This window comes from Vidua chalybeata, chromosome 9 (assembly GCF_026979565.1).
Source record: "Vidua chalybeata isolate OUT-0048 chromosome 9, bVidCha1 merged haplotype, whole genome shotgun sequence".
Taxonomy (NCBI): Eukaryota; Metazoa; Chordata; class Aves; order Passeriformes; family Viduidae; genus Vidua; species Vidua chalybeata.
The window spans coordinates 27,028,535-27,053,500 of NC_071538.1; the positions used below are offsets into that span (position 1 = coordinate 27,028,535).

Genomic DNA, 24,966 nt, shown 5'->3' on the forward strand with positions numbered 1-24,966 from the left:
TGTCCCTTTTTAAATGCTCTTTCTTCTGAATTAAAAAACCATTTTTTTCCCAAGACCTCATGATGTTTGGGAACCTTAAATGATTGACTTCAGGTCAGGCAACAGGTAACTGGCAGGACTGAAAAAGCAGTGTGCTTCTTCTAATTCCCCGTGTGCTGTACTGCTGGCTGGGTCTGTGTTCAACCTCTGCTGAAGCAGAGAAGACCAATATTGTTAATGCAGCTCAGTAACAACAGCAACAAAAAATTTTCTGCCCTCTCTATCCACTTTGTGACTCTTCAGAGTTTTGAAACAGATGGAGAGAAGGGTGCAGAGAGTTGCAGCTATGTTAGAGTTTATTTTACTAAAAGATCAGTATGTTTTTCAGTTAGAAAATGCCAAGGAAATAAACTGCATTAGCCTTCTGCCATGTGCAGTGTTCCCTTTAAAAAGGCTTAGTAAGGGAAAAGTGCCCAGTTTGGGAACATCTCTGGGAGGAGTGTGACATGTGGTCTATTCTGGAGTTCTGGGATGTTTTGGGGGGGATCAGAAGTGATCTGATCTATATTCCCTGGGAAGTCAGGTGCCAAAGCCACGGTGCCCCTGGCTGAGCCCCTGGGTCTCAGCATGCATTGTGTGTGGTTGCTGCCTTGGAAATGTCTGGGACACCCTTTCCTAATGTTTTGTTTATGGTCTGCGGAAGAAGCTCAAAGTTTGGTGATTTTGTGAGGGTGGTTTGGTAAGGGACTGGTATATTTTCATTAGCTGCAAAAACTAGTTCTAGAGGGGACTCATAACATAAATGCAAGTGCAAAGGTTGTTTTCTGTAGCCTTTTTTCTGAGCATGGCTCTTGAGCACTGAAGCATGAGTGCTTCATGACAGAGAGGATCTCAGCTGTTGGTGTAACACTGATCTTTCTGTAAGCAACCTCTCTTAACCTGCTCTTTGTGTTTTGTTCTTATCAAAAGTTTAGTGTTGACTTTTAAGGATTGGTATGGGAAAAATGTCAAAACACTGATTTTCAGCTGCACGCTGCCTGCCATAGACATACCAGGGCTCAATGCATGTGGGCCAGCCTCTAAAATATTTTGTTGCTGATTCTTGCTCACGTGGAGGGCTCTTGGGACAGATGGCCCCTCACCGTTGATGGTTCGATTACAGCGATCACCCACAGCTTCTGAAGAGTGCGAAGAAAAGAAATTGCTTTCTTTGTCAAGGTGTTTTCATTTCAATTCTCACCCATTAGCCCTGTTTGGTTAAGTTTTGAATTACTCCATCAGGTGACTGATGAGTTTTATTTTTCCCCCTGATGATATTAAAATAGATTTGGGGTTAAGATGGAAAGGAAAGGCAAAAAAAGATTTGTGCTTATTGATCTGTGCTCCTTCATCTTTGTTCTGGCTTAATCTGTCATGAACAACAAAGATTAAAATGCACACTGAATCAGAATGTGCTAGAAAATACATATTTTAAAATGAAAGTCTGTGAACTGTTTACATATATAGCAAACTGTATGTATGCTATGGCTAACCAACATGGTTGTTAGGATTTTGGAGCTTTGTGTAACTAAGCTTTGTGTGATTGTTTTAATTTGCGTATATAAAATTATGAAATGTTAGTTTATATAATTACAGCTTTTGAAGGTGGATATGTTTCAGCTGTAGTGCTGGAGATGTTGAGAGGAGTAGGAATCTTCCAGGCCAGGTCCTGGTTACCAGTGCTGTTCTACTTCCATACCTTCCTACCACAGCCAGTAAGCAAAATGTGAAAGGTTTGAATTTCATGTAGAAAATGCTATTTATAATGGGAGAATGAAAAAAGGATAAAGAATTTGAAACTATACATTCATAATGTACTATTATGTTCATTCTTTCTCACACATAAGCAGAATATCATTGCACAGTTCCTAGTCTAGTCTCACAGCATAATCATAGAGATGGGGTGAATATATGATACAGTAGTTAATTTATTTTAAGTTTATTAGTTAAATAAAACGTCATAAATCATCTAGAATAGAACAATGAAGAGAGACTCTAACCCCTTCTCCGTGTAGCTGTCCTTGGTTGTAAAGACAGTGGCAGTGGGATTGCTCTTTTAAGATACTATGTTTTCCACTATTGCTTTGGCCTTTAGGTAATTTCTCCCTGAAAGTTGTTGAGTAATAGGTAGTTACTTACCTGTTAATTATTGAGTAATCACATTTTACTGCTTGTGCTAGTCAGTATTTAAGGCACGGGGTATAATTTAGTGGAAAGTTGTGCCGTCAAGTACCAGCAGCTGGGCTGTGCCCAGGATGTGGTCCTCACCAGTGGAAAGTGGAAGGAATGTTGTTGCACTGTTCAGGCAAGAAGTGATGTAAATGGATAGTCATTGTATCATCTTTGGCCAAGAGGGAGTTCCCCTGCAACACTCATTTTTTTTCTTCAAGTAGCTAAAGACTGGACTAACTTCTGCTTAGAGAAAAAAACTTGCAGAAGGATTAAGCTTTTGGTTTAATTTTTTTATTGCTTTAATTTATTTTTAAGGCATGTTAACTTTAATGTAAGATCTAATTTTCTATTATTTTTGGAACATGTCTGTCAAAAATGGCTTGGATATCACTCTGTATTTTCTGCAATCAATCAGTTTGCTTTACAGGGTCACATATATCCCTGGTTTCATGTCCAAGCTGATACCAAATTTGTTTTTCTTGGAGTAAGTCAGGAAGCAGTAACTCAGCTATTCATAATGTAGCGAGATGTAGCTTTTGTCATATGTGAATAGCTTTTTTATTTTTCTATATGCAGCGTATGTGGGCTCCACAAAGCAAATATAACAGTGCAGTCTGTGAGATAAAATGGTTCTCTCTGATCAGACATCACTGACATGAAAGAACAAGTGATGGTCCATCCCTAGTGTACTTGGCAGGGCAGGAGTTTTGCTTCTTCCTAATTTACTTGGTGCATATTGCTTGGTAATAATGTACTTGAACTTTTCTAGATCTTTCTTAAAATCAATATTGCATATTTCCTAATATAGGAAAATTTCATGTAGCCCACAATAGTTTTTAAGAACTTTAAGTCCTATATCTTCATTTAAAATGAAGAAACCCCTGCATAATGTCTGTTTGCAAGGGAGTGTGGTAAGTTACTTTTTCATTCTTACAGGGAGGGTGTAAGATTTGTGTGTGCTTGTGAAGGTGAATGCTCTTAGTCTTACTCTATTCAGTTATTGGTCATTTCAGTAGATCACAGCACTGCCTGTCTCCTTTAAATTTCTTTGAACAAGAGACCCAGGGACAGCAAAAGTGGTTTTTTTTTGTTGTTGGTTTTTTTTTTTTTTTTTTTTTGTAAACCCTCCGTAAACATTAGGAATGACTGGAGACATACGTGGTGCCCACTTGCTTCTTCTTCTGCTGCCTTAGTTCTTAGGTACTTGTTCTTATGATTCACTCATGATTACAACTTAGAAGTAGGAAAATTAAGACTAACACAGCTTCTAAAGGTATACAGTTGTTTCCATACTTTACAAAGTCATTCTAAAGATTTACCAGGTAAAAGAAACCCCTGCTTATTTAGTGAAGTGACCAAATAAAGGCTGAACATACTCATTTTATCTCAGCACTATCTGTGCAATGAACTCTCACCCTGATTAAGGTTTTAGCTTGAAGCATGGCTAATAGCATTGCAGCCAAAAGGATCCTTCCTTTCTGTCTGTAGTAAGCTGGTATGACTTACTACTCTGTCCTTCAGTGGGACAAATTCTTGGGCCAAAAGGGATTGACCTGCAACTCTGAAGGAGATGTCACGTTGTGGCTAGAACTTTTAACCATCTCTCTGCCTGTAAAAGGGGAAGAAGTACTTATTTCCTAGTTCAAGTGCCTTACAGACAGGGAAATCTGAAAGATTGGAGGACGTTTCAGGTCCAAAATCTAACACAGTCCTGCTTCTCTACAATGTACTTTGCTGAACCTTGCATGTGATTATTTGGGAGGTCAGTATTTGCTTTCTGAAAACCTTGAGGGACCTTTGTCACATCAGTTTAAAAGTAGAAATATTTGAAAATAATTCTGTGATAAACTGTACAATCAGCAAATCTTGTGTGCGGCTTTGCAGTGCGACGTTGGTGTGTCAGATTCTCACACTTCAGTCTGGATGGTGAGCTGTTGATACCTCGGTGGGGCAGCAATGACCAGCACTTAAAAGCTGTGGAATTGCAGTGATGGGATGGAGCTGGCTGAGCTGGACCCACTGACTTCAAATGCAAGTAGTTTGTGTGGGGAGTAGAGAACATGGTGTGTGTGGTTTTTGTTCAGGGCTGGGTGACTCTTACAGAAGAAGATTGTACCTTTTTTATCATCTGTATTAGAAACAAAATTCTGGATTTCCACAAACATGATGTGAGCACTGGGATCTTGAAGTCATTTGCTAAGCATTATGTGTTTATAGGAAGATGTAATTAAATTCTGAGCCAATTGGTAAGTCCATGAGTAATTTGTGCTACTTGTGACTGGGAGCATTTTTCAAGCATACATCCTACAGAAATTACTTCAATTGCAGATGTTATTACTACAGTTAAAAACAGTTCCTTAGGAAAAGATTCCTCATGGAAGGAAGAGGTTTTCATCTTGCCATTAAGGTCTTTGTAATTATGTTTCTGAGCCTGATACAAAAATCACATTTCTGACTGGCAATGTGCAATCAAAAAGACATACAGATAACAGCTACAGTGATTGTAACTGAGGCTAGAAACTTTTATTTTCCATTTTCCATTTCCCAAAGGTCAGTATTTAGCATGTGTTTGTTGACTCTGTTGTCATTTAGTTCACAATTTACTTTCTGTGAGAAAAGTTGGAAGGAAAAATGTCAAAAGTCACACACTCCAAATATCACTTTTGATGCCAGTGTGAGATGGGTACCTTCAATGCCTAAATTATTTTTCAAAATGAGGCATAAGCTTTACAGTCAGTTGAAGACAAGGCAAAGGCCACTGGTGTGGGTGAGGGAGAAGGGACAGGAGACACTGGGCTGCTGTGCTGTGGTCATGCTGTGGCTTATTCTGAAAGGCAAGTCTCACCTAGAGACCCTGAAGAATCTCAGTGTATTAATATATAGCAGGAAAAATTGGCAAATAAAATTACTGGAACTTGTTAATATTTTTCTGTAACTGATGTTGTCAGTGATGTTGACATTTTTGTCTTGTTCCTTTGCTGTTTGCTGAAGTTGGAACTGTTTGAAATTGTGGAAATAGTTAAGGAAGGCTCACTTGTGAGTAGTGTGAGTAAAAGAGTTGAAGGTTCTGGATTGTTAAGATTTGATGCAGCTTTGTAAATACATTTTCTTTTGCTACATGATTTGTATAAAAGTGTACTTTTAGTTATTTTCTGTAGTGGCACCTTAATTTCCATATTATCTTTAATCTGACAGGTTTTAGGTGCCCAAGAAGTTAGTGACTGTTCCTTAGTTTTAGTTTTTTAAAATCAAATTGCTTCAATGGATTTTGCTCTTGTTCTTTCTTTTGATTTCTGATGCTTGGAAAATACTGTAACTCCCTTCTTCTCCCCTTTTCCATGGCATCCTGCTCTTCTTCCTCCTGCTCCTGGCTGGTGCTTCACTTTGATCCCGCAAACCAGGGAGCTGAAAACCACTGCCCCTTCTGGCAGCAGGGCCTCCCATTCTACTCAGTTTTTGGCACTTCATGTATGAAACTGTGAACAGGCGAATTTTAATATGTGATATACAGAAATCTTTTTTTGCAAGAAGTTATTTTTTTATGCGAATGCTGCTTTTTTCATCAGATGATTTCATCTGTAAAAATCCTTGGGTTGCATGTTATGGCTCATCTCTTATTTTGTTTCTGAATCACTGTTGTAGTGATTTGGTTGAGTATTAAATACTATGTTGATAGGAAAGCATCACTAGAATTACTGTTGAGTGTTTCTGGAAAATTATTTTAAGTATGTAAGAGACCTTTGTTTTTGAACAATAGCAGTATCATAAACTTAGAGAACTAATTTCTTATTACTGAAAACTACTTAGTCTAACAAAATTCATTCTGCTTATTGCTTAAATGTGTGTTTATAAAGCTGTTCCCTGAGATAATGATAGATAATTTCAGATTTATACAAAAAATGTGGCACTTGTTTTTTCCAGACAAGAAAGAGGAACAGTCTGCAATAAGTTTTGCGTTGCTACCTTCCTTTTCCTCATTATATTTCTTTCCCACCCCCTTAATTCCTGGCCCCAGTCTCTTCTTTCCCTTCTGCACTGACAGCTTTTTTCCAATGAAAATCTGTACAGCATCAGAGAAAATATAACTGGAGGAGTACTGAGCAATTATCTAGTCCATTCTTCCGTCCCAAGCATGACCAACTCTGCTTGGCAGTCTTTTTGTCTGTTCTGCTCAGTACAACCATCAGGGATGAAGATTCCTCCTCTCTCCAGAATATTGGACTAGTTAATGAATCTGTTTCATTTTACTGTACCTGTATTTTCCTGTCTGAAATATTTTCTGTTTCTATCCAAGACAATTTCCCAAGATGATGTTTCTCAGCATGTGTTTGTAATTTCTGTTCCATTACCAAATTGAATGTGTGCTAATTACCTTATCCTATTGTATTTTTGTGTGGCATTTGTAATCTGCAAGTTTGAGGATTATGAAGAGTATTTTTAGAGTGTATTTAACTTGTCAGTTTTTGGGAAAGTTACAAGCTAGAAGGCTTTCTCTTTTTTTTTTTTGTAGTTTAGAGTGTACTGCTTCTCTGTAGCACTGAGAAATCCATTCTGTCATAATAAATAGTACCTTTGTATTTTCTTTGATTTGTTGCAGAAGTTAAACTGTGTTAGAAGTTGTTTTCCTGAAAATATAGATGACATGCTTTATGACCTTGTCTCTACAGGAATAGATTTTTTGGAGAGAAATTACCTTGAGGATCTGCATATGTTTTCCTCTTGTCTTAGTGGGTGTCACAGTTGCCTGCATTTATCTTCTGGAGCAGTTCTAGATTACACATTGAATACTATTTTTTTTAAGCATTGCATGTGACTTGCTTTTCTCTTTGTAACTGTACTGCACTCTTTTGTTCCTCAGCAAACCTTTCCATGATTGTCTCTCATCTAGCTCCTACCAAGGGAGATATCCTTTCCAATGCTGTAGGATATTTAGCAAAGGAATTTTCAAGTGTTACTGGCAGGTGCTGAAATTTATGTCTGGGATGTGGTAGGCATAGAAAAAGTGCTGTTTGGACATGAAAATATCTATTTACACATGCAACGGTATTTATACATGTACCACACAAACTATTTTATTTCCTTTTACTACTACATTTACTTAGAATTGGTGCAAACCATTTGTCCTGAAAAGTCTCTTAGAAAAAGTGAACAAGGAGAAATTCAGTGGCTCCTCAGCTGACTATAACAACAGCTATTTCTGAGCAGTTCTCATCCTCTCACCCATAAAATCAGCATAAAATTGACCTAACATGGCCAGATCAGACAGAATATCTGGAAAGTAATCCGCAGGGAAAAGAAAATTCAGTCTTTGTAAACCTGAAGATAGAGTGCATACAGTTACAGAATCGGATTATACTCTCTCTTTTTATTTCTAAATCAACCTAAATCAATCTAAGGAAATCTTTTGTTTCTTCCTCTGCAGCCCTTTTGAGAAGTTGTCCCAAAGATGTGTCAGATGCTTCCTGAGCTTAGCTCCAAAAGCAGAAACCAACATAATCTTTTGAAAAAAACTCCAATCCCAGACTTGGATAATTATAATAAAATCCTGAGGCTTTTTATAGGTGTTAGGGTTTGGTTTCAGAGAGTAAAGACTTTTTGAAGCACAAGTCACATCAGATTTTCTTACTTAATAAATGTATGGCAAGTACCTACTGAAATAACCAGTTAAAAGCCAGTAAAAACAGCTGCAAAACCTAGCTCAAAGCAGTTGGACAAGTCTTGAAGGCCTGTAATTTTTGCTGAGTGCAGCACCGAATGTTTTTCTTGGATTGAGTTAGGAATATTTTTTTTTTAATGTTGGCTGTTTTTTGTTTTCATGAAGGAGTATTAAAAGCGTTGTTCTTCCTGTTTAGATGACATGAGTTTAGTTATCCTCTCATGATGTAAATATCCTTTCATGATAGGAAAATAAATGTTGTTATACCTATAGTTGAGCAAACTGGAATTTACTTTAGATTTGTTTTTACCATTTCAAGTGAGGCTGGAGTAGTATGAGAGAGCCTTAGTATGAAGTGAAGACAGCAAGATGAGCAGGACACTAAATTAAAGTTTTAGGGTTTTACTGTCTGTTGTGATATCAGGGCACCAAAAGAACTTACTGGAGTTGTTGATCATGTTGCCTGTAGATAAAGGGTGGCCCTGTGAAATGCTGTTAGCTCTGTTGGCCCCTCATTGAAGTGTAAATTTTACCCATGTTTTGACCCCAAACCCAAAGTTATTTTGCTCATGACTGTGACCTTTTAAAATAACACCCGGAGGTTTTGCTATTGCGATCCGCTTCCTATTTTGAAGCCTGGCAGTTATATTTGCATTAACAACAGTAAACAAAAGAAATTACATTTCTGTCTGATTTCAGAAACCTCAGTGATTTTGTTACTGTGTTGCTAAAGCATTCACTATACGAAATGTTTCTCATGTGACTGTACTTCACATCTGCCAGAATCATCTGCCTGGCTTCACTGCTGGGAAGAGGTGATGTTGCTAAGCTCCTGGCTGGCGATGCTCCGGCAGCCTGGCCTCACTGCAGAGCGGTCCCCTCACCTCCTCACGGGCCACAGTGCTTGGGTTTTGCACTAGAAGCAGCTATAAATGGTACTGCAAAACTAGGGAATTTGTGAACAAGAAATAGGTGATAAGAAACGGAACTAGAGGCAGCTGCTAACCAGCTTGTACTGCGCGAGCTGTAGCAAATGCTTGATGCTGGGAGTGCTGCCGCATGAAGCAGTCCTGCTTTTTTCTCACCACAACTCCCTATTCCCCAGTTTTTCTTCCTTTTTTTTCTATTGCAAACCCAATGGTTTTGGGGAACTGATCTAGTTAACACTGCCCTGAAAAGTTTCAGACACTTGGTTTGATCTCGGCCAGTTCCCTCATCTGGCTCCGTGTAGCTGTCACAGTCTGCACCAGCAGGAGACAGACAGTGCTACAGCTTCACCAAGTACCTGGTACTGGGAGTGCAGAGGGATTGCTCTTTCAAAGAGAAATTTATGCTTGAAATGTTTGTGGACATATGACATTAGATTTACAAGCTCTGTTAAAGTATTTTTTGGATTCTGCAAGTTTTCAGTGCTTTTGAGCAAGTAATTTATGGATTATTTAACAAGTATTTGATATGTTACCGTGCTTGCTGCTCCTTGGCTTTATCAGGGATCATTGTTGATATGTAATTGCTTTTTTTTTCATAATACTAATTTGGAATAAAAAGAACAGTTCCTTTACGGGATAGTCAAACTGCTCTTGTATCTGGTCATTATAGAGAGTTGTTTGCAATTTAAATATGTACGGAATAAATCAGGAAAAAAAGGTCTCTGTTGTAAGTACATGTATTTATTTGCTCTTATATTCTTACAAAATTAGCATCTTATCTCTTGTTTTGTATCTGCCTTCAAAAGTTCTTGCTCCCCATAGCAATGGAGGAAGATTCCTTGTGCAAAATACACATATTTTATTAAATAATAGCTGCAGAACCCTTTCTGGGTGTTCTTAGGAGAAAAATCAAGCTTGTCCAACAATTGCCTCAATTTTTATTGAAAATCTCAGATTGAATTTGGATGGAGATTAGGTCTAAGTTGCATTGAGTTGATTGACAAGTTGAATTTTGTAACACGTTTGAAATGTATGTTCTACTGTTGGCTTAAGCTCTGGCCTGGGGTGAAGGGAGAATGCTGACTTTTGTCTCCAGCGCCTGGTGGCTGGGCCAGCGGCAAATGTACACGTGCGACGCCTCCGTGCTGAGCAGTAGGATTTGAGATCAGCAGCTGGGAATGACACCACCAGCAGCGGCACTTCCCTTCTCATTAAATCTCCAATTTGCACCAGCAAACATACAGAACCCGAAGAAGAGTAGAAACCTCTGTACTTTGCCAAAAGTGGAAAAACCCTGTGGTTCTGATGTCAAACCTAGCAATGAGAAGGACTTTTCTGAGTTACCACGCAGTGATGGTATTAGTGTCAGAAGTGGAAATCTGAAGAGTTTCCCAGACATTCTTCCCTTGGAAGACTGGGTCCAGCAGCTCCTGAGGCAGACATGAGGTGGCAGTTCCCATCAGGCAGTGTCCTGGCACTTACTGTTGCACTTCTCCTTTGTTTTCCTGCCCTCGGGCACCCCAAGCTGCTGCTGGCCGCGTGGTCAGCGGCCGGAGGATCTGCCTGACCGCGGCTGGGGCTCGAGCAGGAATTCGAGAGCTCTGCTGCTGGTCTGGGCTCCGGCACTGCCCTGGGTCTCCCTTGCAGGAAGGTACATAATTGCATGTCTAGCAGGTGGACAAACACTGCTGCTGACCTGTTGTTTAGAAGCCTGTGAGGCTTTGTGGGTGTTTGTGGCCGTGTAACAGTAGCACCTCCGGAAGGGTTTGTATCAAACAAGATTAAAAACTTTGGGGGGAGGCAGGATGAAGATCATAATTTGTGCTTTTGTTGAAAGGTTATGATTCCAATTGTTGTGATAGAGGTTTTCAAAACAATATTAAGTGGAGACTAATATGTAGCCTAAATAACTGATTGTTTTTATAATTAGCTGTTTACAAGAGGTATTGAAATGCTGGTTTTAAATGGCTCTGAACAGTAAATACTGAAACATGCTAGCTTGTCTAAACTCTTCCTTGAGAATGCTGGTTACATTGGTACTATCTTTAAAACCACAAAGGATGTTTTTCTGTGCTTTCATAAAGGCCTTTTCTTCCCCTTATAATTTTCTGTTCTTTTTCCCTTGGATGAGAAGAGGTTTTCTATCTCTTTATTTTTTTATTGATTTAAAAAGTGAAAATTAAATGTGCTTAAAGAACGAGGTATTCCAGGAATAAAGAATTGAATATGAAAAGAGTTTGGTACATTATAACCTGCTGCCATATGTAAAACAATAAACATACAGTTTCATAAATATGAAATAAGTCTTTTTAATAATCCAGTATCTTCCTTAGTTTTTAGATATATTTTTGCACTTGCCTCAAAGCGTGACGCTAAGCTGACCCTCTCTTTAATATTAATGTACTCTGACTGTAATACTCTGTTCCTTTGCCTCTGATTAATGCTGTCTGTCAATTATTTACAGATCCAGTGGTACTGTGGAAGTTCCCAGAGGACTTTGGAGACCAGGTTGGAAACATGAGATTGAACTTTTTTTTATGTTAGAATAATAATAAAAAAGCTCTTCTATTCAGCTGTGGAGAGGCAGATGCTAATGATAGCAGGGTGGAAGTCTTCACCCAACTGGTGGCTTGGTGATTAGATTGCCTCTGTGACAGGAATACACGATAGCAGTTGTAGAGCATGGAATGTTGTGCTAGTTCAATGTATCCCCTTATTTTTGATATAGAGTATTTTATCAGGTGATCCTGTTGGACATGTTGGGTTTTTATCTGTTTTGGGAATGAAAATGTGGAAAAAATTATCAATAAAACTTTGCAAAACATGGATGTTATAAAAAAAACCCCACCAGATCAAAAAAGTTGAAGAGCTACCCATGTATGTCCTCTTAATGTCAGAACGTGTGCATTCCATTCCTTTAATCCTTTTCAATGCAAGATTTTAGATAGTTATTTAATAATATTTTAGAGATACCCTAGTTACTTGCTTGGGGGAAAAAAAAAATCCTCAGACACTTATAAGAGACTCATCTAAAGTTACTGATTCTGAAAGCGTGAAAATCCTATGTTCTATCTATAATTAATCCTCAAAGGAAAGTTTATACATACAGGACTGATGGATTATTTCACTGTTTGTAATGACAGCAAGCTTTTAATTAGTGTGTTGGGTTTTTTTTGCCCCATGACTATTTTATTAAAGTTATTAATATTAAAATTTAATGAAGTTACTAAATTTTTTTATTTCAGCAACTTGTACAAGAGTTTCTTGCATGGAAATATTTTTATTTTCATAGAAGAAAATACATAATGCAACTAAATAGAATAAATATCTCTCTCTCAATGGCTTCTTTGCCTCTTGTTTTTATACTATTATTGAGGCAAACATATTCTTCATTTGTAATATCACCACAGTGGATGATCTAGAAGTGTTGCTGTACAGAAGATATTGATAAATTGTTGGTTTTTTTTATTTTTTTAATCAATAGTACAAGATTCTATACAGACAGCTATAAGATGATTCATGATGAAAGAAATAAATATGCAAACATAGAAAGTAGGATGTGTGGTTAAAGAATAGCATAAGTCAGAAATGTGCAGCCTGTAAAACAGTGACAAATGAGCAAAGTGTGCTGTTACATGTTCTCAGCTAGGCATTCAGCAAGTTTTGATAATTATCCTGGCTGCAGGATGATCATCTTCATTGTCATTTAAATTCTTTTTTTCTAGTTTGTTTTGTTCTTTTTCCCCAAGAAAGACTTGATCTGAAAAAAATAAAAAAGAGAACTTATGTATGAAGAAAAATGGGAGCTTATTCAGCAAGTCGAAGGTTATTCAAAGAACAGCTGGTGTAGAAAAATGATTAGAAGATGAAGCCCACTAAAGACTGGAGGGGAATCATACAAAGATGCTATAGACATACCTAATCTATAAACACCAGAGGCCTCAGGCAGCACTCTGCCTTTGGGCTCTGAAAAACCTGTGCCTGCACACACATTGTGTCTCAGTTGTGTGGGGTCTCTGGCATTTCAGGTAAATTGCTTGTGTTCCTGGAAAACAGGGTATTTTAATTCTTCTCCTTGCAAGGGCAATTTTCCTATTAGAACCACTGGATTTAAACAGAATATATAGCAGCTTCTGAAGCAAACCCCTGAGCCAAGTCATGAAGTGAAATCAGCAGAAGCCTTCTCTGCACGTGTGTGTGCATGTTGAACTGGGTAGGTTAAGACTGGAGACCTGAGTATCCACCAGATTTAATTTCTTTAAAAATCAAAAACACACTAAAACTATCAGGGCTAATTTCCATGAAAGTTTGTGGGGAGAATGTTAAAGAAAAGAAGAAAAAAAAAAAAAAAGAAAAGAAGAAGAATATTCTCTGCTCTGTTTTTCAGTCATTTCTATTTTAAATGTAAAATGTGTGAGTTAGTTTTTGGATGTATCCCAAAGAATCATCTTTCCTAAAATTGAAGGGCTGTCTGTTTGCACAGTGATGTGATAACAGTGGGCAAAATATTTTCCTCTCTTCCTGAATTTTTCTACAGTTTATCATGTCACCTTTTTGTTGCTTTCATAATGCAAAGAAAACTTGTCTAAGCCATTTTGACATTTTCTTTCTCTTTCTCACATTTCTTCTCTAAGTATGTCTGAACTTCCCAGTGCTTACTCATCTCTAATCTTGTTTTTCTTCTGCCCTACCATTTTCTTTGATGCTGGTCAATATTATTTTGGTGTATTTTTTCTTAAATGTTGCCTTTCCAAATTCATGTTTTGCTAAACATCTGATCTCTTGTGGATGGGATGTAGAAACTAGAGTTGATCAGGAGGAAGACAAGACCAGAGCTATGTCATAATTACTTACTTGCAGTCTGTCAAGTAAAGGAAATATTAAGGCATGGTTTTGGTATCACAAAAGAATTTGCAAGATTCACTGTTGATTTCCTTATCTGCCAAGGCTGCAGGGGAACCACTTATTTTCTCTCTGGTAACTCCTCAAATGCCAGAATAAGAAAAGAGAAGGAAAAGAGAAAAACATAGAGTGGGGAAGGAAAAAGGCTTCAAGGCAGGAAATGAAAAATACTTCTCTTTTGCCAGGAGTGTTTCAGAAAATGTTTTTGCCTTTTTTTTTTAAATTTCATTTTATTTTATTTTTTGAGGTGGGAGTAGTTCCATTTTTAGTAACTCTCAAAACTATCAATGAAAAAATGAGCTCATGCTGGTTAGAATTCAAAGTACAAAGAGCCACACTACCATTTCAAAGAAAGTATTTATTAAAAAGTGCCTCAAGAGCCAGAAGAACTAATCTGTTTGAGACATCTTAGAGTTACAAGTTACTGTTGTACTGGCATTACTGATACAAAAATGAGTTTGACAGTGTGGAAAAAGTTGTGAATAATCTCAGCACTGTAGAAAAAATGTGAAGATTTCTGATTTGAGCATAGAGGTCTTCTGTGATTATCCTCCAACACTCAAATTTGGAGAAAGAATGAGTTGTAGCCATTTAATGGGCTATTTGTTTTCTTTAAAATGTGTTTCGAATGTATATTCCTAGAGGCTTGTGGTATGTCCAAATACTGTCTTGTATTGTTCAAATATCCCCTTTATGCAAAATTTCCCATGATACAAGATCAGTATGTTTCTAATCTTGAAATTGCTATTTTGTTTATTCAGACTGGTTAAACTAGAGTTTCATTTCAGCCTTACAAACCCATTTTTAAGTGGAAGTCTGAAGAAAAAATATTATTGCTATGATACCTGGAAAAAAAATCCACTTGTTTTTAAGAAGAAAGTATTTTTTTAAGGGCTTTCGAAAAGCTGCCCAAATGAAACAACACCTTGGCTTCCAAACTGAAGTACTTGCTGAGTGTTGAAGAAGAAACCCATTTCTGCAGAAGTTAATGTCACCCGGCAGAGCTGCGATCTGCTGGCACTGGCTTGTCTGCTTGTGGCAGTGCAGTCAGTAGCAAAACCCTATTGATGACACATGTGTCCAGATGTCTCCACTATGGCCCTGTTCATGTCTGTTCTGCAAATAAAAACACTGACACTCCCACCAGCTTCACTGAGTTGAAACATTCCTGGGAAAAGAGTGGTGTTAGCACAAGGAAGGAGGAGAGTACGGTGCCGATAGCACCAGCAGCAGGTGGTGCCTGCAAGAGGCGGCGCTGCTTTCTGTGTTGCCTTAACCTTTGGGGCGTGTGAGGTCCAACATTTCTTATCAATTTACTCGTTGCAGGTATGTTGGGTATTAATTTTAGCTCTGTAAGAATGCAGTAGCTTTTTAATCTGACTGCCTATTGACCCAAAGTGATTTCTACCTGTAGTATGTGGCGTCCATTGAATAGTTCTCATTCTTTGCCCTTCTAATCGCATAATATTTTCTAATTTCAGCCTGCAACTTCTCTGTTAGTGAAAAACATCTCACCAGGAAGGTGACACAAATAGCTAATATCAGGAGATGGTCTTACCAGAAGCCGCTTTTGTAATAAATATAACAAGGGGTTGTTAACTGAAGATGTGGGTTAAGAAGGAATTCAGACTCTGCATTAGACTGTTGGTTGAGTTGCAGATTTCATCCTATCTTCTCTTGCTTTCTAAGACAAGGAGTCTAAATCTGCTTTCCCATGTCACCCAAACCTGCAGATAAGTAATGAGTAAGGGATAATGCAGCCCATGTGAGGAATCTCTGCTGTTTTCTCTGAAGTTAGGGCAATGTCTTTATATTATTACCTCATATTTTACATAACATCTGGGTTTTAGTTTTACTGTATCACATGATGCAGAAGTCACCACTGAATTGTGAGCTTTGTATCCTGCAGTGGCCCAAACTAAAGTCTGACACTGTATATGTAAATCTACCTGGTTCATGTGAAAATATTTGTATACATAAAGATGTACAGGTGCATATGCAGTTGTTTAAAGGATAAGTCCTCAGAAGTACCAATGTGTTGGTCTTCCCGCAGCAAAGCACCAATCACACACTTGACTTTCCATGTATGTTTCAAGTACTGAAAATTAAGCCTGGCTTAAATGAGCATCTGATTGGAGACAAAAGGCTCGGTTTCTTTCAGGATGGAATATTTGATTGAATGGATAGTTGCAGCAAATACATAAATGAGGTCACCATGAAAGAGATTATATTCTTTTTTTACAGATTTAAATAATACCACAAGTTGTTTTTTTGTTTGTTTGTTTGTTTGTTTTTTTTTCCAATATTCTCAAGAAGGAAGCTAAAATCTGTTCTCTGGGTTAAATGAATGTGTGGAAGCCAGCAGTGAGATGTTGTGTTCCTCTGTGCTCTCTTAAGAGAGCAGCAGGAGCCCAGGAGGTATGAGGCTGTTTACACTCCCTCCAAGGCTGCAGGCGTGCTGTTAGGGGATGCATCTCACCAGGTTTCTGCATGAGATGGCTTTGTTCTTGTGTTCTGATGAGGCATTAAATACATGTTTCAAATGTTTATGCTAACTAGATAGGGGCTTGCTTTGTAGGATTGTTTTTATCAGGAAATCTTAAAAAGGGTTTGGTGATTTTGTTGTCTGTTTATTAATAAGTATGATTGATATTTGGGTGCATTGGTATGAGAAAGGAGGAATCAATCTAATGAGATTACTAACTTTCAGCAGTGTTTTTGTCTAAATGTTGCACACTATATTTAGTTAAGGGATATTTTCAAACTTGAATCTTTGTGGAAAGCAATTAGCCCTGCTGAGATGATGGCAATGTGGCAATTTTCTACATTGCAAGGTAACTTTATCTGGTTAAGATAAAGTGATTTTTATGAGACTTTGCATTTGGAAGATGCTGTTTTTATTGAAAAGTACTGTGTGTAAGGCAGCAATGCTTTTTGTCTATGCAAATCCCATCTGATGGATGATCAGCAGGAAAACATTCAGAGGTGTATTTATAGTTGCTAACTGCCCTGTGTGAACAGAAAAGATCTGTTCAGTCCTGATAAATATTCTGTGGAACAACTGGCCATGAAGACGTGCTGGGAACACCCAGAATCACCAAGACCCTTACATCATTCAAGATGTGAATATTCCAAGATGCTTTCTCAACCTTTTAATTCATCCCAACAGAGACAGAATAAATCCTTGAGACTTTTATTTTTTATTTTTTTTTATTATAAAATGCCAATACAAAAATCTTAGTATTTCCTTGAAATTTTGAGGACAGGTGGCAACATGAAGTATGCTTGTTCTCAGAATTGTGGGAGTTTTGTTTTATAGAGCTTTTAAGTTAAAAATGTTGAACTTGATCAGCATATGGTACTGGCTAACCTCATCTCTACCAGCTCTTTTGTTATCTTGTTATTGTTACAGGTCTTAATGACAGTTGTAAGCCATAGTTCTGGATGCAGGGGTTAGTCCACCCTGGGGAGGAGAGAGAGAAACAGCAGTGTGGATTATGGAAATATGAATTGATCTAAAAAGCAGCTCTCTTGTAACAGAATGGAACTCAAAGAAAGACTGGGGAGAAGCTGGTGAAAAGACGATGGAATATGATGTGAAAATGATCATTTGAATGCTTTTCTTTTCATTCCCAGCTGCTGTGTTCTGGTGAAAAGGCACACATTTGTATATCTTAAGGCTGGGTGAAAAAGGGCCAGATGAATGGAATTACTTGTTAGATATGTTTTCATTTTGAGTCAAATAAATTATGTGCATTTTAATAGACTGTCTGCATATGTTAGCCATTTTTTAAAATCATACAGCTGTGATATTGGGGGACTACATTTTGTAGAAGTAGTTTTTTCTCTGTTTGCTCTAATAAGTACAGAATTAGTATTTGACTGTCCTTCAGATATTCTCTATCAGCCTATTGAAAATAACTGTTACTGATTTGGCTAATTTCAAAGCCAAATCAGATTCCAGCCTACGGTGATGTGCCAAACCAAAGAAGAAAAAATAAAATGATGACTGAAGTAGTGATGACAATCATTTGGAACATCTTCCAGAAAGACTGACAAATTGTCACGTGTGATGTTGTTGTTGATTGACCTCAGCTGCCCTCAGAATATTCCAGTTGAGTATCCCCTAATTGCTTATTCTGGGATACCTTATACTTTCTCATCTGCTTCCTTAATACCCTCATTCCATTTCAGTCTTCAATTTGTTGCCTCTCTTACTTTCAGCATTGGTTTTGTGTCTCAGGCTTACTCTGCTGCACTTTTAGGAATATCCTATCCTTTTATATTAAGTACTGGATGTAATATTCCTGAACCCTTTGTTTGGTTCTTGGCTCTTCTTCTGCCTTTCTTGATGATAATTTTCTGCAGAACTGGGAGAGCATTTGAGGTACATTGGTTCACTGTTACTGCTACAGGTATTTGAAGTGTCACTTCAAATAATTTGCTGATATTTTGTTAAATAGAATACTCTTTTACATATTGCATACGTTAGGGAAATGGTTTGGGATCAAAGTGCATAATCCACATGTGATGAAATCAAGGAACCGGGCAAAGAACAAGACTTGATGGGACTAAAATCAGGAACAGGAGCAGCATGAAGAATGCAAGGGTGATTAGTGGGCTGCAGCTGGAAGGATCCAGACTACTTGGTTTGGGATCTTGGACCAGGAATAAGGGAAGGTGAAGCAGTTCCAGGCAGGTGATCAGGAAGGGAAATATGTTAATCTGTCAGAATATAACTATTTCTGGTGCTCATTACTTCTGTATTAAGTTTTCAAGGCATTGTGAACTACCTGGCTGGTAGACTCCATATGCTTCTCCCCTAAGCAGAGGTGTTGAGTTTCTGGCTTTTGTGTGTCTGTTTCTGTGTGCAGTCATTAATAACTGTACACTTGGTAATGAAAGATCCACGTGTGAGAAATTATCTGTCTCTGAAACTACAGTGCATGCTTATTTCTGCCCTTTATCCTTCACTAGGCACTAATGACAATGATTCGAGAAAATTTACCGGGCCAATGAACACTCAGTGCACCTATTCTTGAATTTTAGACTAAATTTTGGAAGAGGGAAGACTTCTTTCAATTGATAGAGAATTCCTACTGTAGGAACAGGATTTCTGCTAATTTTTCAGTAAGTGTTGTGAATGCTAGTTTAGATTTATGAGTGTCTCCCCTGAGCATGGGCAGTTTCATTCTTCTGATCAAAGTGAGGGAGCTGAAAATCTTCTTGGCTGTAGCTGCTTGTGGTGCCTGGCTTGCTGGTGAAAGCTGCCTCCGTCTTGTCTTAGCTGTTCAGAGGTGGCTTATGCTGTGTCAGAGGTTGAAGCTAAGCTGATTGACAGAGTGCTGAGGTGGCTGACTGATGCTCATGTGCAGCACCACCAGCCTGCAATTGTTGCAGAGTAATTGCTGGCAACAAAGCTGCCAGAGGCTTTGAGCAGGGAGCCAGAATGTCTGGACAGGTCAACTATAGGTAAAGTGAATGTACATTGTGTATCTTCTAGGGAAAAAGACACCCAGTTTTATGTCTACTGGACTTTATTTTTTGGGATAGTCATCTGTCTGTATTGAGTAACACTAGGGGCAGGTTAACTTCTTAAATTTATATTTGTTTGCTTCTTCCCTTTCCCTCTTTGCTCTTTGGTCTGGAGTTGTTTCATTTTCCTTCCGTTTTTCAACACACTTGATAATATCTCAATTTAGTACTGAAAAACTATTACTGTAAGCAATTCTTACTGACCTGCATTATGATGAAGCTTAGAATGTAAGCTCTGCTGAGTGTAAAAGAAGAAATAAGCGTTTCCTTTACAACAATAGCACAAATAATTTTATTTAAAGAATTATAATTCTCGCAGGTTCCTTAGAAGCTGATTTCCTTTCTCAGTTCCTTTTCTTTTGGCTGTAGATTCTTGTAGCTCAAGAAAGTCAGCCCCCACATGTCATCAGTTTCAGTACCCTGTCCAAGGTGGTGTGTGGTTTCCTGACTTCCCCTGCTGCTGACGCAGCCATGGGAGCTGGCATTGTCTCACAGGACCTTTAGGCATGGATGAGCCCAGACAAGGGTTTGGCTTTTGGACTGCCTCACCTTGTTTATCTGCATAAATCATTCTCTGCTACAGATGCTTTCTCTCAGTGTGGCACTCAAGTTGTTCCTTAATTTACGTGATGTTCAAATTTCTGACTACTTCTGAGTTTCTGAATTGCCAGTGAAATCAGGATTTCTTCATGGCCTACGCTGTGCAGTCATTTTATGAAATAACCAGTGGGAAGTTGTGATTCTGGAAGAGCATCACCTGGTGCTTACAAGAGTTTCATACCCAGCCTGAGGAGGAGTAGTCTGCAGAGCTGGTGCTGACCTCTCTGTGTGCACCAGTACTGGGTATTTGCTGGGCAGGAGAGTTGTTCACTAAAAGCTTTGTAGACAAGGAATGGCATCCTACTCTGTTTCTGGACTTGTCTTTTAAGTAATTAATACAGTACTTAGTGAGGAAAAAAAAAACATTTGGAATATATTTGGAAAAAAATATGCTTGGAATTAAAATCAATTTGAAATGTATCAAGTTGCATCCAGAGTAGAGTTTGTCATGCTTGAAATGTTATGATTTTTTCAGTATATTTCATTTTCATGCAAATGCAGACAGTCCTTATCTGTAGTGTTCTTTTATAGTTCATTTTCTTTTTATAAATAGCCTTTCTTCGTGGCTGAGAGGAAATTTTGCAAATAGGAGCCTTTTGACCAGAGTGCCAACTACACACTAGTTGTGATATTCTTTGATACTGTTTTGCAGACATTTCTGAGACTGCAATATTCACTTTAAAGCAATATATTGAATAGGTAGAGTTGGGTTTATTGCAAATATGCTCAGTTCTGTCCCTTGTTGTCAGAATATTCAAAGGTGGAATGAGAAAAAAAATAACAGGTAAGACAAATAATTATGAACCACTTTTCAATTTGCAATTTCTCTGACAGTAATTATTTTTTCACCAGTGGTGAAACAGCATCTGAACAGGATGTGCAGGTGGTTCTCAGCGCTGCTGCCAGAGTTGCATCTTAACTGCTGTTGTAAGCAAGGGGGGATCTGAAGAGGTCTTGAGTGAAACAAATATTGCTGCCCCCTTAGCTGTGGTGGATGACTCGGGGATTTTAACCTGACCTTCAGAGACTTACATATTTGGATTTAGAGAATGATGTCTTCTGTAACTCTAGTTAAGAGAACTTCTCTGTTGAGCTCCCAGATTGTGTGCCATACACTGGTGCCTTTTTTTCCTTTTTTTTTTTTTCCTACAAAATGCAATTAATTTTCTTAAAGGTAGTAAATAATCTACCACCTTAAAAGTTAAATATTGCTCACATAGTAATCTCAAGAGTGGAGATGGAAGGACATATTTCCAGTATTTTCCAACTCTCTGATACTGCTTAGGGAATGATGATCTCCCTGACATGAGCCAGGGAACTGTGGAAAAACTATTTTTTGCTACATGGAATACTAATATTACATGCATGCTAGAGATGTGTGGTGAAGTAACATTTTTCTTGTTTTTGTTTGCCTTGCCAGTAGTAGAGGTAGATGGTAACATTTGAATCTAAACTTATTCTAAGGGGAACTTTCTTTGGAAAGAAGACCATTGTCAATTTTTATGTTTTTATTATGAGTTCCAGGAAATTTGAAGGGTTTTTTGTTTAAGCAGGAAAATTAACCTGTGCTGAGCCTCATGTTGGTTTTATTCTGCTATTTGGAATTGAGCTTGTTATTTTAATTGATTCCCTCTATGCTGTGCTGGACACAACTCTCTATTTTTGTCTGCTTATGTGATGAGATGCAGGAGCAAATAGACAAATAGAGACTCCAAGAATTTATCATTTAGTAAAATTTCTGAATTTTAAAACTTGCTCTGTGGTAGTTTAGAAAGTCTTATGCCTCAGTCTTGTAGGACAATGAGATTAATCATGTAGGATTAGCTAAAGTGCCTTTGAAAGCTGCTGTGAGAGCAGTAAAAAGTGTGCTGCCTGGGACAGCAGCCTTAGCCTGCTCTACAGGGCAAGAGCATCCTGTAGCATATCTCCAGCTGGAGTACACCACACTCTGGTCCTTCACTCTTCCCATCCTTAAGGCTTTTATCATTCCTTTTGTGTGTATTTAACATGCTGTTGGTTCTAAGTGATGCTGCAGCAATCAGCTCCAAGTTCAGTCACAGGTACAGCTGACCTTCGGGCCTCCACTGCCACCTCTACGAGAGTTACTTGTTGATGTGATTTTGCTTCTCTAAGATCTCTAGCTCATCCCATTACCTTGTTGTCTAAAGTATTCCTGTCCTGCTGCCTCATCTGTCTGTGCCCTTACCTGTACCCTTGTTGCTGTGTAGAGCACAAAGTCACCAGATGAAGATACTAAAAATCTTCAGCTGCCTGTCTGGCTTCTTTTCCTGAGGCATGTAACTGAATGGTGGCCAGGTGGAGGAGACAGGAAGCAGGAACAAGAGAAATTATATCTAGCTGAAATTCTGTAAGTGATCTCATCCTCCTTTGCAGGTATTCAGCTCCTTTATCATTTTAGACAATGAATGTTTCTCTGAATAAGATTTTGAGAGGTGCAAACACCTTTTAGAGAGCAAGTATTCTAAAGGGCTCTGTCCTTAAGTGTTATGAGCAACCCAGTTCCTCTGAATGTCAGTCATTAGGCTGTAGGGCCTTTCCAGTTGTGGTTTTACATGTTAGCCAACTAAATGAGGATCAAAAACAGTTCTCAGCAGTGGAATGGAATTTGTTCTGTGGGTCAAAACAATCTGTGGTTGTAGGAATGTACACGTAGCTCAGTTTAGTGGAATTTTAATCTTGCTTGAATCCATTAGTGACAACTTCGGCTACGTCGTCCAGAATCTCCTTCCTCTTTGCATGTTTGTCAGGGATGTTTGAAGTGTTATGTGGCAGCTGTATTGACATAGAAAGAGCTGTCAAAAACCACAGCACTATCTGCAAGTTAGTCTGAAAATTGTTAGCTGGAAAGACCAGGTCTATTTTTAGGGAGCTGTGATTGCACAAATTTTCTTATCTATCTTCTGTGAATAGAAGTGTTGCAGCAGGTGGAGCTTAGAGGGCACATCTACAGCTCTGTGTTTTGCCACCCACACTCACTGAGAGTCCCACGTCACACAGTTGTGTTACACCCATCCTGTGGTGTCACACTGCAAATGAAATGGTGAGAGGCCCACAGGACTTTTGTGGGACTGCCCCGTGGATATGACTAACAAGTCAATTAGCAATTGCTAATAGGCATTAATTTTTATGTAAAACAGTGTCAGGGAATTCTTCATAATTTGTCTTTAGACCTAGAGGAAAATCTGAAATATCCGAAGGTGAAACTGCCTTAACTGGTCAGTTAATTACTGACAGTGTTTCTTTCCCGACTATGAAGTTATCAGGACCTTTTTTCCCCCAAAGCTGGCATGTATGAATTCAGAAGCATTTTCTACCACTGTTTACATTGCTTTAGAAAATGGTGATACACGGAATTAGCTGAGCGGGTACCAAAACGAGCAAGGAACACTAAATAATTCTTACCTTTCAGGCTTCTGTAATATCCTCCCATTGTAGAGCCAGTGAGCATGACCAGGCCAGGCTGGAGTTGGATAGTGCAACTAATGAGAGTGAATTAGTAAACCATTGCACCATGAGCCTGTGAGAGTGCAGGGTTCTGCTGCTGTGCTGTAGGTATAAGGGAAACATCTTTATAAATACCATTTCTGTCTTTGTTTAAGCTTTTTTCAAGAGAAGCAGCATGTCACTGTTCACATGATATTATATGATTTTCTTCTTTCTCTTTGAGTTTGCATGAGGAATGAGATAGTTATCCTTTAATTCAGCAATTAAACACAATTTTGTATGCACCTGTAGATGTTTAGTCAGTGTTTAAAAGCAAATAGATAATCCTTTACTTGTGTGGGTTTTTTTTTCTTTTACATCATTATCATCTTCCCGCTGTATATACCTTGTTCATGACACAAGGACCATTTCTGAAAGCACTAATACTGTGAAGAGCCAGAAGAGGAAATAATCTTGGGACATGTGAATTGAACTATTTTGCTGTCTGAAGACCTGTACAACCTTTTCCCTTCAGAAATAAATACCTAATTTTATCAAGCTGTGAATATAAAAGACAACAAATAATGTTATTCTTTTTTTGAGAGTGTAAATACCAACTCAGGAGGAAGTCCTAGTTGGTTAGGGAGCCTTGAAAATGATGACCCGTTAGGAGACAGAGCTCTGGTTTTATCCAATAGAGAGTTTGCTGCAAGTACCAGCTGTAATTGTACACAAATATGTACACAAATGTGAATGTCTATTTAATATCATTTGCATTTTAAATTCATCTAGAAGCATCTTGGGGGCATCTTGTTTTCTTCTCTTTTAAAAATCTGAATAGCACCTGTAATTAAGGGAGAAAATGGAGCCCTGGAAGCTAGGTAGGACTTCCATCTATTGATCTGTGTAAACCCGGCTTACACTGTCAGGGGAGAAGCAGTCAACTGCTGAGCTTCTTTGTCACTGACATAAACTGAGAGAGGATTTTTTTTTTTTTTTTGTGTGTGTGTGTGTCTATACTGTTTATACACCAGTCTATAGACCTGCTGGCTGGTTGAATTTTAAAGAGTGCAGAGGTTTAAAGGCTTGTCCCCCGAGGGATGCTCCTGCCAGTTGGGAAGCGAGCGGAGGCTCCGCAGAAGTTGTGCGCGCGTGGCTGCCTGGGGAGGGCCGGCCGGCACCGGGGGAGCCCTGGCCTGTCGCTGGGCCCGGGCAGCGCTGCAAAACACACCCGTAATTTTCAGGTTGTTTAGTCAAAATATTGAGCTAATACCTTTGGTTTTTTTGTTTTTGTTTTCTTTGCCTCTCGTGATAATTTATTCTGAGAGAATACAATGGGGAACATAAATGAATACATTTCCATACCCAATTCTGAGTCGGTGCTAAGCTCACCAGGCAGCAATTAAAATCCTTGTTAGTGAGGAGAAAAATTACTTCCTATAGTGTGAGAATAGGCACAGATTTAGAAAAAGAATAAAATACTATTTATTTGGAGCAGGAAAAACAAGTCTTATGAGCCTGAAGTGAGAGACTATTTGGAAATGTTTAGGAAATTTCTGAGTTAGAAGTTTTGATTAGCCTGTTCCGCTTGCTCTCTTTTGTTAGAGTATATTATTGTTACTACTGGTATTGTGTGTGCTTGTTCCTGACTGCAGAAATCAAATGCTTACCTGCCCTGTTTATATTTTGCTTCTCACTCTTTGGCAGTGG

The 24,966-nt window shown here is 38.4% G+C and overlaps 1 protein-coding gene across 2 annotated transcripts in view; it reads left to right on the forward strand.

Moving 5' to 3' along the window:
• The window catches only part of DENND1B (DENN domain containing 1B), a 153,943-nt gene that overhangs the window by 29,969 nt on the left and 99,008 nt on the right, over nucleotides 1–24,966 (forward strand). For both annotated transcript variants that reach the window (XM_053950416.1, XM_053950417.1), the window contains exon 3: nucleotides 11,240–11,283. In XM_053950416.1, the coding sequence (XP_053806391.1) occupies nucleotides 11,240–11,283 (44 nt within the window). The remainder of the gene's footprint in view (nucleotides 1–11,239; nucleotides 11,284–24,966) is intronic.